The sequence below is a fragment of the Mauremys mutica genome, chromosome 2 (genome assembly GCF_020497125.1).
Source record: "Mauremys mutica isolate MM-2020 ecotype Southern chromosome 2, ASM2049712v1, whole genome shotgun sequence".
Classification (NCBI taxonomy): Eukaryota; Metazoa; Chordata; order Testudines; family Geoemydidae; genus Mauremys; species Mauremys mutica.
The window spans coordinates 26,900,915-26,914,344 of record NC_059073.1 but is presented as its reverse complement, the minus strand read 5'-3'; the positions used below and the strand labels follow the sequence as shown (position 1 = coordinate 26,914,344).

At 40.7% G+C, this 13,430-nt stretch overlaps 1 protein-coding gene across 2 annotated transcripts in view; it reads left to right on the top strand.

Annotated features, from left to right (window-relative positions):
- COL14A1 (collagen type XIV alpha 1 chain) overlaps positions 1-13,430 on the top strand; it is a 198,939-nt gene that overhangs the window by 155,937 nt on the left and 29,572 nt on the right. For both annotated transcript variants that reach the window (XM_045005058.1, XM_045005059.1), the window contains 4 exons: positions 2,872-2,925; positions 3,381-3,476; positions 9,027-9,080; positions 11,036-11,089. In XM_045005058.1, coding sequence (XP_044860993.1) covers positions 2,872-2,925; positions 3,381-3,476; positions 9,027-9,080; positions 11,036-11,089 — 258 coding nt within the window. The remainder of the gene's footprint in view (positions 1-2,871; positions 2,926-3,380; positions 3,477-9,026; positions 9,081-11,035; positions 11,090-13,430) is intronic.

Below are 13,430 nucleotides of genomic sequence, written 5' to 3'. Positions count from 1 at the left end.
TCAAAAAAGGACCTTTAAAATGTTTTCATACTTATCCACAACCATTTATGATGAAAACCTTTAGAAAGTATATAATTTATAGGCAGCACATGTAGTGATGCCTTTAATTCAGGTTACCGGACACTTTCCATATTTACAGTTGCTTGTAATTTTGCCAGACTAACCATTTGGACTGAAATTTTCCATGCCAGGTGAAACCCGTACGGGGATACTGCATCCAGTTCTGGTGCCTACATTGTAAAAGATGTTGAAAAATTGGAGATGGTGCAGAAAAGAGCCTGAAAAATATTTGAGGGTTGGAGAAAATGCCTTGCAATGAGATGCCAAAGAGCTCCATCTGTTTAGTTTATTAAAAAGAGGATTGAGAGCAGGAGCATAAATGTTTTTGCCCTCCTCCTCCTCCTCCAAAAAAAAAAAAAGGCCAGCCCATTGCAGTTCAGTGTCCCATGGAAGTTGGTGCTCAGGGTGACAGCTGTGCTCATCCTCCCTAGAACCAGCTGTGACTGAGAGATGTCTTGATTACAGTGTATAATACTTCCACGGAGAGAAAACACTGGCTACTAAAGGGATCTTTAATCTATCAGAGAAAGTCATAACAAGTACCAATGGCTTTAAAGCAGAAGCCAGACAAATTCAAATTAGAAATTAGGCACAATTTTTCATCTGTGAGGGTGATTGTTCAAATAGTTAATCTACCAAAAGATGTGCTGGATTCTTCCGCTCTTGATGTCTTCTTATCAAGAGTGGATGCCTTTCTGGAAGATATGCTTTAGTCTCAAACACAAGTGCTTGGGCTCAAAACAGGGATAACTGAGTGACATTTTTAGGGCCTGTGTTACACAAGAGATCAGTGGCCACAAAATCTATGAATATGTGTCTGCCTCAGGCTGTTGGTTTTTTTAAAGTTTTATCAAAAAAATTTAATCTGTTCTCAGAATGAGGTTAAGGAAAAGCATGTTGTTTTGACTATGTTTTAAAAGAATTCTTATAGTTGTTTCATTGAGAGGTTCTAGCATCTTCATGCTTTAGAGAAAGGACTTGAAATTGGATAATGGTGTTGCCCTGCTGTCAAGGATATGCCTTTTGCTGTCCCTGTGAAAATTCACTCAAATTTGACCTAATTATGAGCCTCTGAAAATCTCAGTTCACACAAGCTCTTTAGAATTTTTAGAAATTCTCTGAAGATTCCATCTGGGCTGAATATGCCCCATCCCCAGGCTTCAGGGGCTGACCAGGACTATCCATGCAATTGCTCCTGGAAGCCACTGTGGCACTGGGTACAGGAACTGAGAGCAGAGAGACTCTCTCTCCTGTGCTTTCAATGTCTTACTGGCTGGTGCCTAAACAGCATGGAGGAGAAGGCAGCCTGATGGAAAGGCAGGTTGTGAGGAGCCAGCCTGGTTAGAGAGGCGGGCAGCAGGCAAGTAGTTGGACAAGATTGGGATGAGGAGCCGGGGAGGGGGTGGAAGGGCAGGGACTGGGATGTGGACCTGATGGAGTGGAACTGGGGAGACTTGGAGCAAAGGAGGATAGGGGTAGGAAAATAGTATGTGATCATGTAATTAAAGACCTTTGTGGTGTATACATACAAGGAAGTTGAAGTAAAGTTGCACAAACAGCTTGAATTCTGGCATTTCTTAATCTGAGTGCTTGATTTTGCAACCTTAACATACCTGTAATATAATTTTTATATGTAATGATACATGTATTGACTTTGTGTATCAAAGAACATTGATTTCTTGCCCCTCAAATATTAGATATGGCTTGGTTCGTAAGCCAATATCTTCTTAGTAGTCCCATTTGATATATTGTTTTATTTGCTATTTGATATTTTGTAGCACTTCCCCACACCCTGGGGAGGAATGATGTCTAATTGTACTAGATTCTTGACAAACACAGAGATAGGCCCATCCCTGAAATGCTCACACTGTAAGAAGATAAACATTATCCCAAGGGTGGGGTAGAGGGAGACGATCAGTGAATATTTTATTAAAAGAATATAAAAACTTAAAAATAAACATTTCATTAAAATCATCCAAGAGGGCAAGACACATCTTGCATGTATATCAGAAACATGTTCAAGGCAGTCATCCTTAGAAATGCACAATTCCAGTGTCCCATACAATACTGGGGGAGGGATAGCTCAGTGGTTTGAGCATTGGCCTGCTAAACCCAGGGTTATGAATTCCATCCTTGAGGGGGCCACTTAGGGATCTGGGGCAAAATCAGTACTTGGTCCTGCTAGTGAAGGCAGGGAGCTGGACTTAATGACCCTTCAGGGTCCCTTCCAGGTCTAGGAGATAGGTATATCTCCATTATTTAAAAAAAAAAGTTTAGGCTGCAGTTGGTTAACAAATGATTAAAAGATTCAGGCATCAGTGAAGAAGGAGAAATGGGGAGCAAGAAATTGGATGGCTCTGAAATTAAACCATAGCAAACACAATGGGTCTCATAACAAAAATATTATTAGAGTCATTGGAAAGTCAGTCTTTAACAGTATGATGATATTGGAAAGAGCAGATGTAGAGAACATTTTAACAATAAGAAAAAAAGCTTACCTGTGTATCCAGCCAGTCACTGCCTGCAGCAATATTTTGATGCTAGTGCATTATAGGCTAGTGTATTGGTATGGGTTTAAGTATTTTCCTGAGCTCAAGTTCATCCCTACATAGGACTGTTGTTTAGCATATGCTTAAACCCCAGTGAATTCATAGGACTTAAGCACACACCTAGGTAGTTCCCTGAGAAGGGTTGCTTTCCTGAACGGGGGCCTACAAGAATAGAATAATCTGTATAATTCAGGAAGAAGAAAGAAGTGTTTGTTTTTTGTGGGATTTATTTTTCTGCTAATACTAATCATGTGCTTTACAGGGTGGTCCAGGTGTCAGAGGCCCAAAGGGTCATCGTGGTGATGAAGGTCCAAAGGTAATCTGCCACCACTATGCAGTTGTAACATGCACCTTTTTTTTTTTTTGGCTTTTGTCTCTTTGTGTCTAAATCTAGATATTTTTTTCTCGAATGAGCTTAAATCTAGATTGTGACGTTCCTGAAGAAAGGGTGTAGCCAAATGCCATTGGTGTTTGTTGGGAGAACAGCATCCAGGTTTCCTGGATAATACTGGCTACACATCATGTTTGTTTCTGGGTGAGGGGCAGTAAAATGCATAGTGCTGCTGCTGTCAGCATATTTCTGTGGCCTTTTGCATGCCTAAAGGAATAAGGCCTTTGTAAATAGGAGCCTTACTGTCCCGTCAGCATGTTAACTCATATTTTAGGTGCTGTTGACTCTATTGGTATTTAATTCTGCTCACAGACGCTCCCTTCTTATGTACAGTAGGAGTTAAACTTATGGCCTTTATGTTTTCCCTATTGATGTCATAGGGCCTAGATGGACCTCGTGGTGAAGTTGGTGCTCCAGGACCCCAAGGACATCCAGGACCCCAAGGGCCAAGTGGACTTTCTATTCAAGGGCTTCCAGTAAGTCCTAAATGAACAACTGTGGTCTTAATTTTGTCACAGGAGTTAGCCAGAACCCATACATTAGGTTGTACCGAAAGGTTAGATAAAACTAGAGCTAGGACTGAGCTGCAAAGTTTTAAGCTGCCTTTATTCAATTTTTATCAATTTAAATTTTTCATAGTTGCAGGGAATTGTCCGAGGGCCAGACAATGGTGAAGTCAGACAATCATCATCATCTAATGACAGCCATCTAATCCAGATCTGAACTTCACCAAAGTCTGAGGTGTCTGGATCATGGATTTGGGTTTAACCTGCGATAGGAATAGGAGCCAGCTCCAACATTCAGATATGTATTTGGATCTGGAGTTCATTAAACCTGAAGTTTGCACCAGGGGTTTTTGGGTCAGACCCAAATCTAGATAAAAGTTTAAAACATGCTGTGAGCTGGAGCGTGTGGCAGGAACCCTTGAAACATAGTATTTTTTTGTTTGAGATCATCAAAGTCACAGAAAATCAGTACAGTTCCTAGTGGAGAGATGTTCACATACCAAAACCACCTCCATCACCTACATTAACTGGCACTAACTGGTACACTTGTTGGCAGCCGCATCGGAGAGGCCAGGGAGTGAATTGATAGGTACAGAGCCAGAAATACTATTTTAAGGCTGGTTTCTCAATACTAATGTTGAGACAGATCAGCAGTGCAAAAAACCCTACACTACCAGTGCTCATGCTTGGAAGGATTAGATTTTTAATAGTAAACATCAGTAAATGTTGCTGTACACATGCAAACTGATGAAAAAATATTTCCATCCATAATAACTTAAATTTACAGACTGGCAACGTAAGAAAAATGCTGCTGAAGAACTCATTAGAGTTTGATTTAAGGATATTTACTGCCTACATTTTGACGTGTGATGTTGGCAATTTGTGTTTTAATGGTTATAAAAGATTTAACTTTTTGAATTTCAGCATTGACTGTCATTAGATGACGATTGTTTGACCTCCCAATTGTCCGGCCCTCTGATAATTTCCTGTAACTGTGAACAATTTAAATTGATAGAAATTGAATAAAAGCCGCTTAAAACCCATAATTTTGTGCAACTGTAAAAATTTAAATAGCAAAAAATGCTTAAAATTAAACATCAATATTATCTGTCAAAAATATAAAAATATTGAATTCTGCACATCTACTTATAAAAATAGATAATATATAATAATGTATGATAATATATAATAATAAATGTCATGTGGATGGATCTACACAGGCCTTGAGGACTATCAACCCAGCACTTTTTCCTTGTAGAAAAATCTAAACAATATTAATAGGGTCCAATATTCTTTCTACAGAATTTTTTAACCAACCTATCAGATTCAATAGCAGTAATATAATTAAACAGGTTTCAATAGAAATTATTCTTAACACCTTGTCATGGTCTGTACAAACCCCACACTGAAAGGGAAGGGACTAAAGAATTGCTTTGGGCCCAGATGTTCTTCCCCACTGCACCTGCAAAGCTTGCACAGGCTAGAGGAGGAGCTTACAGGGGAGCAGAGTAGCTCAGTAGCTTGCAGACAGCTGAGGTGACCTCTGAGCTCCTAGGAAAGAGCACAGCAGGAGCCTGAACCCTGGCTGTAATGACCTTGCCAAGCCAGCAAAGGAGGGATCTGTGACACTGTGAAGGTTAGAGACCCATTGGAGAGGGTCCCCTACCAGCCCGTAAGGAGAGGACAGCTATAGAAATTTCTCCCTTCAATGGGGAATCTAGCTGAGGGAGATCCCTGAAGGTAGAAGGTCTGAACCATGAGACCCCAAATTAAGGGGAAGCCAATCCCTTGCCTAATCCAGAAATCTACCCTGTTGTTGGACCCTCTACATATACCCTGAAAGGGGTGCACTTGAACATGTAACCTGGCCAGAGGGCTGAGTTACTGAAGGGACAGATCTTTGCAGGCCGGAGTGGCCATAAAAAGGGGAGCGCCTGAAAAGGGGAAAGCCTGCCACACCCACGCCTGACCACCTGGGGACACTGGCATATTTCATGTGCCGCACATATTTTTAATTTTTTGTGTGTGCAGAAAATAGCTTCTGCTGGAAAATTGCTGCAGTTCCGCCTTTTGTCCACCAGAGGGTGCTGTGGTGCTAGAACAGAGCCGCTGCGCCTGGCAATCCCCAACTATGATAGGGAAGAGAAAGAGCCTGCCTACTTCACAGGGCCTGTTGGGCCAAGTCAGGAGATAAGGGATATGGGGAGACAGACAGCGTGGGTCTGCTTGGGGGTCAGACAGAGGCTCATAAGGGCCAGCGGGGAGGACAGACTGGGGCAGGAGTGAAGGGAGTGGAGGCGCAGGGCCACGTGGGCGGAAGGGATGCAGAGCTACAGGGGGAAGAGGGATTGGGGACAAAGACACATGGGGACAGGGGGTGAAGAGACACATGGAGATGTGGGGGCTGGCTGAGAGGGCGCAGGACCATGGTGAGGGGGTGCAAAGCTACAGGGGGAAGGAGGATGGCTGAGTGAGGGCACAGAGACACATGGGGATGGGATGCAGGGATACATGGAGATGAGGGGTGGGGGCTCACTGAGGGGGTGCAGGGACACATGGAGATGTGGGAGGGGTGTAGGGCCACATGGGGACAGGAGGTGGCTGAGTGGGGGCACAGAGCCACATGGGGACAGGGGAGGGGTGCATGGACACATGGGGATAGGCAGGGGTGCAGGGCCACATGGGAATGGGGGGAGTGGCTGTCTGAGTGGGGGTGCAGGGACACATGTGGACAGGGCGGTGCAAGGACACATGGGGGTACAGGGACACATGGGCACAGGCGCTGATGTGCCTGACTGAATGGGAGAGGCTAGGGGTCAGCCAGGATCTGCATGGGGGATGCTCCCTAAAATCCCTCCCCGCCCCCATAAAATAACCTGTTTCATACTTCTCCCACCCATATGCAACAACCCTTCAAGTTCATACCCAGGCTATTTCATAGCAATTACTTCACTCTCCCTCAGCTCCTCCATTATCCCTGACTCACCCAAGCCTTTGCACTTCTTCTGAGGGGGTGCAGCATGCAGGAAATACAGTTCTGTACTGTAGTTTAAATGAATTATTACTCCGAATTCTGTATTAATATGCCTAGTAAGGAATGTACTTGTCAAAAAACATTTTGTGAATCTTTTTTTTTGTCTGTGTTGTTACAGACATACTTACTGGCAGGTATTTTGAAATAAATTACCAAAAGAATTGAAACTGGTGTGATTATATTGTGTTATTTTAACAAAATATGTAGAATTTTGCAAAATTTCAAAATGTGTCCAGAATTTTTACATTTTTGGTGCATCATTTTTAAATTTTTGGCACAGAATTCTCCCAGGATTATTATATATCCTTGATTATTTTAGCAGAGAATATAATCAAGAATATATGGGCTGTAGGAATAATTTCCAATCCTTTCTATAGAATTTAATAGAGAATTATATTCCTGCTGTGGAATTTTATTGACTGGTTAAAAACATCCTATAGAAAGGATATTCTTGGTTATTAATCATGTATATTCTATAGAAACCTGTTTAATTTCTATAGAACTCTGTTGATTTCATCTCTATAGGACATTTCCCTGAGTGTCAAAGGGAAGCAAATTCACTCACATGGAAAAGAATGTGTTTCCACTAGGGCTCTCGATTAATCATACTTAACACATGCAATTAACTCAAAAAAATTAATCGTTTTAATTGCACTGTTAAACAATAGAATACCAATTGAAATGTATTCAATATTTTTGGATGTTTCTCAACATTTTCAAATATATTGATTTCAATTACAACACAGTATACTAAGTGTACAATGCTCACATTATATTATTATTTTTATTGCAAATATATGCACTGTAAAAATGATAAAGAAAAGAAAAAATATTTTTCAATTCACCTCATACAAGTACCATAATGCACTCTCTTTATCATGAAAGTGCAACTTACAAATGTAGATTTTTTGTGTTACATAACTGCACTAAAAAAAAACAATTTAAAACTAGCTAGAGCCTACAAGTCCACTCAGTCATACTTCTTGTTCACATTTGTTTACATTTACAGGAGATAATGCTACCGGCTTCTTATTTACAATGTCACCTGAAAGTGAGAACAGGCGTTCACATGACGTGTTTGTAGCCAGCATTGCAAGGATTTTACATGCCAGATATGCTAAACATTCGTATGCCCCTTCATGCTTCGGCCACCATTCCAGAGGACATGCTTCCATGCTGATGACGCTCATTAAAAAAATAATGCGTTAATTAAATTTTAACTGAGCTCCTTGGGGAGAGAATAGTATATCTCCTGTTCTGTTTTACCCGCATTCTGCCATATATTTCATGTTATAGCAGTCTCGGATGAGCACATGTTGTTCGTTTTAAGAGCACTTTCACTACAGATTTGACAAAAGGAAAAGAAGGTACCAATGTGAGATTTCTAAAGATAGCTGCAGCACTCAACCCAAGATTTAAGAATCTGAGGTGCCTTCCAAAATCAGAGGGATGAGGTGTGGAGCATGCTTTCAGAAGTCTTAAAAGAGCAACACTCTGATGCGGAAACTACAGAACCCGAACCACTAAAAAAGAAAATCAACCATCTGCTCGTGGCATCTGACTCACCGATGCATGTTTACTCATCATCTCTGCACTACTTTGGATCGTTATCAAGCAGAACCGGTCATCAGCATGGACACGTCCTCTGGAATGATGGTTGAAGCATGAAGGGACATATGAATCTTTAGCACATCTGGCACATAAATATCTTGCAACACCGGCTACAACGATGCCATGGAACGCCTGTTCTCACGTTCAGGTGATGTAAATTAGAAGTGGGCAGCATTATCTCCTGCAAATGTAAATAAACTTGTTTGTCTAAGTGATTGGCTGAACAAGAAATAGGACTTGTCGGCTCTACAGTTTTACATTTTTATTTTTGAATGCAGTTATTTTTGTACATAATTGTACATTTGTAAGTTCAACTTTCATGATAAAGAGATTGCACTACAGTACTTGTATGAGGTGAATTGAAAAATACTATTGTTTTTTCTTTTTTACAACAAAATATTTGTAATAAAAAATAAAGTGAGCCCTGTACTCTTTATGTTGTGTTGTAATTGAAATCAATATATTTGAAAATGTAGAAAACATCCAAAAATATTTAAATAAATGGCATTCTATTATTGTTTAACAGTGCGATTAATCTTGCAATTTATCACGATTAATTTTTTTAATCGCGCGATTAATTGTGATTAATTTTTTAATGGTTTGACAGCCCTAGTTTTCATTTTGTTAAAGGTTATTGCTGTGTCACGATAATTTGACATTTTTGAATCAGAGTTTCCTTTTCTTTATTTTCCATGTCTCTAAAGATTTAATTTACATTTTTGCAAACCAGTACTGCAGATACAATTTTTGGATATTATTTAGTAGGAAAAATTAATCTGTAGTTAATTTTTTTACCTTGTTTTGAAAAGAACAATTGAAAATAGGAGGCAAGCAGCAATTTATGTGTTTAACTATGTGTGATTATTGATCTCCAGGGAACACCAGGTGAAAAAGGAGAGAAGGGTGAGCGTGGTCTCCCTGGTCAGCAGGTATTCCCTATATTATTGCTTTAATGTATCATTTAGTAGATCTATTTGAATGTGGAATTGCCATCCTTGTGTTGGGCAGAGCAGATATTCAAAGATATTGAGGGGCATTGTGGTGTAACTGAACCTGCAAGGGATTTAGAATCAGTAACCTCTGAGATCTGATTGTGGCCCTGTCACTGATTTGTTGTGTGTCCATGGGCAAATCACTTAGGGCTTGACTTTGAAGAGCCAGCCTCTCCTTTTGTATCCACAAGTAATCTGAGGTGCAATTTTGTGAAAGCAACTGTGAGCATGTAGCTATCTGACTACCTGATTTGCAGAACTCTGGAAGGTGAATATCTACCTAATTTAGGGTGACCAGATGTCCCGATTTAATAGGGACAGTCCCGATTTTTGGGTCTTTTTCTTATATAGGCTCCTATTACCCCCCAACCCCTGTCCCGATTTTTCACATTTGCTGTCTGGTCACCCTACTACCTATCCTCATGGGAACCTGTAATATTACAGTTGTAATGATTAATAAGGGAGGCTCTTTGGATTGCCATTTAAAAATCAGGCACTCAATTTTTCTCGACTTCCGTATGAGGAGAGATTAATAAGATTTGGACTTTTCAGCTTGGAAAAGAGACAACTCAGGGGGGATATGATAGAGGTCTATAAAATCATGACCGGTGTGGAGAAAGTAAATAAGGAAGTGTTATTTACTCCTTCTCATAACACAAGAACTAGGGATCACCAAATGAAATTAATAGGCAGCAGGTTTTAAATAAGCAAAAGGAAGTATTTCTTCACACAACGCACAGTCAACCTGTGGAACTCTTTACCAGAGGCTGTTGTGAAGGCCAAGACTTTAATAGGGCTCAAAAAAGAGGCAGATAAATTCATAGAGGATAGGTCCATCAATGGTTATTAGCCAGGATGGGCAAGGTTGGTGTCCCTAGCCTCTGTTTGCCAGAAGCTGGAAATGAGCAACAGGGAATGGTTATCTGTTCTTTTGATTCCCTCTGGGGCACGTGGCATTGGCCACTCTCAGGAGACAGGATACTGGGCTAGATGGACCCTTGGTCTGACCCAGTATGGCTGTTCTTATGTTCGTATGACCATCTTGCAAGATGCTGAGGGTTGCTGAGCGCCCTCAGCTCTTACTGAAATCAATTTTCCTGATATGTAGCCTCAAATTTTCATTTCTTAGTTTTATCATATTATTCCTGGTTATCTCTTGTACCAACCAACCAAGATAAATCCTTTCCCTCCTTGATGTTTACACACTTCAGATATTTGTTGGCTGTTACCAGGTTCCCCAATTTCTAGCCCTGCTAGATACTTAGCTCTCATAATCTTTCCTCATAAATCAAACTCTCCAGCCTTCTGGATCATTTTGTATGCCTGTGGCTGCAGTAATGGTCCGGGATCAATGCCAAAGCCTCTCAGCAACCAGTTGGAGGAGAGTGAGGATTTCATTTGAACTCTGTGGAACTCTGCCAGGCATAGCTCATTTATTTGGGCTGGATGCTTGATCAAGGGTTTTCCCCTTTGCTATTACTGCACTGAGTTCAGACAATATGGTAACTCATCCCTTTACAAAAATGGAGAGAGAGAGAGAGAGAGAGAGATGGAAATAGTGATTTAGTTTAAGGATCTGATTTCCCTCAATGGAGTTACACTGGTATGAAACTGGAGTGATGCAGTGGTGGCATCTGTAGACATTATTTGCTTTTAAATAATATATTAAAACTGAAAAGGTTAATTGCATGTGCATATTAATAAGTCCTGTTTATTTCACTGAAGCTCCACCTTACCTGAATCATAGATATGGCCCTACCATGAGTCACCCTGTGGAGTATCTGAAGCCCTGTTTATCCCAGGGCTTTTGATGTCATGTCAGATAAGGGAGTTGCATTATACTGTGTAGGGGTTGCTGCCACTCTGATCTTTTGCCCCCTTATCATTCATAGGGTGTCCCAGGAGCATCAGGATCACCAGGACGGGATGGAACTCAAGGTCAAAGGGTAAGGTGAAACAATCACATTTCTCATTTGAAGCATTTCCATTCCATCAGCGATGGCCCTGGGACAGGCGAGACCTGGGAAGTGTAAGGAGGCCAAACAACTATATTGAAATTTGCCACCTCACTCTTCTCTTCTGCAGACTAAATAAGCCCAGTTCCCTCAGCCTCTCCTGATAAGTCATGTGTCCCAGCCCCCTAATCGTTTTCGTTGCCCTCCGCAGGACTTTCTCCAAGTTCATTGCATACTGTATTTATTTAATTTAAATATATAATTCAAAATAACAAATTCTACATCTTATATTTAGGCTCACAATTTGTTTAACTGGAAAAAATTCCAGTGCTGTAACTGGAAAAAAAAAGTTAACTACATCAAGCAACGCCACAACTTACGTATAGTGGGTTCTAATGTGTTATCAATAGGATAAAAGAGTAGTGTCGCAAACCTCAGCCATCCCTTTCTAGGGGGCCCATTGACTATTCTGCCCTGGGGTCTGGAATTGCTGTCGCTGGTTCTGGTAAATAATGATAATAATAATAAGGGTCTATTTATATAATAGTTTTAGCTTTATACCTGATAGTTCTTGTGCACTGGTGCCAGTACTGTGGGGGAATCAAAATTATTATTAGTTTAATTTACAGTCAGTCCAGTGACACAGCAATCTAGTACATAGGTGTCCATGCCACAAACACTACCATGATTACAGCTAGCACTAACTAGCACCTTTGTTGGTTGTCTCAAGAGAGAAGCAAGGAACAGAACTGGGATACTTTATTGCCCTCCAGAACAGGTTGAAAATTTTTGGAATAACAATAAGGAAGCCTGTACTATTTCTGATGTATTTGTTTGGTACAAATAGAGGTCTTCTGTGTCCAGTACTCTTAATCTGGCAGTACGTTATTTTCTTAAATGTTTAAAAATGAAACATGGGTCAAAGAGTAGGTGAATAGGTGAACGCTGTTAAACTAAGAATGAACTACATAGTAGAAAGATGTGATCAACTTTCTTCTGCTTGTGGTGAGACTGAGGGATATTTACATTCTGGCTAGCAACCAAGATATAGATCTTAGTATTAACTTATTTGTTTAAACCTTTAGGTACTTTCACCTGTGTCTTTGGAAACCTCTATAAGTTAGACTTATAAAGCAGCAGCTGATCAGTCTTTTGTTTCATACTGCTAGGTATACTGAATCCAGATATTGCAAAAGAACCCATACCTGATTATTAATAATTCAGTACAATGTACAGGTCAAGTACATAGTTAAATTGGATTTATAGTTCCCTTTAAACAAGATTTACATTCTCTTCTGGATATTTAGAAGCTTTTCTGGAAAATAGCTATGAAACTTTGTAACTTCAGAAATTTGTGGAGCTTCCTTCTTCATTTTTTGGACATCTAGCATTGAGCTGAGCCCTGTTATTTCAGGATCTGTATAGTGGTTCAGATCTTGGGCCCCAATCCTGCAAACCCTTAAGCACATTTAACTTTAAGCCTGTGAGTAGTTCCCCTGAAGTCAGTATAGTGTTTGGGGCAATAGATGGTTTCCCTCTGAAATCAAGAAAAAAAGGAGAAATTTGTAAAGAGTCAGATTTTGTGCTGAGTTATGTTCAGATCGAAATCAACATTTTGAACTAAGTTTACAACTAAATTACGAGTCAAACATATGAGATCAGAAATGTTGCTCTATTATGTTAGACAACGAGACTTCATATCAGCGGCCCTCTTTTCAATCTTATTCTAAGTGTGTGCCTTTTCCGATGTTGTATACTACATACCTCTCTGTTTTTCTAATACCTCACCATCTTGTAGCTTCTCTGAGCCTCTTCCCTTTGGCTATGTCTGCATTGGCCTTCCCCCTCCCCCTTACTGTTGCTACCACTGGTTCAGCTGCAATTTCAGTATTGGGGAGAGCACTAGTGTATAAGGCTTCCGTGACCACTGGTGGTCTTGTCACCATTTTGTCTAACCTTGCTCAGAGCAAGTCTAGGTGACATGGTGTTGAAAATGCTAGTGGCCTCCAGTGACTTATCTGTGTAACCCACTAGTTAATGTGTTACAGGGTCTCTTCTTTGCCCAGTCCCTAGAGATATAAGGCTGCTACAGCCCCACTTAGACAGCTTTGCCATTTTATCTCAAGCTGTAGCTGCTTATACTTTTGGCTCCAGAGGTGCCCGGTTCAATCCCTTGTGTCTCTGACAGTAGTTTTTAAACTGGTGCTACCACTTGGGAGCTGAAGTGGGTAGTGTAGTCACAGTGGGATATTTTTAAGAAAAAAGGATGGCAGCAGGGCCAGCTCCAGGCACCAGCATTCCAAGCAGGTGCTTGGGGCAGCAATCTTCAAGG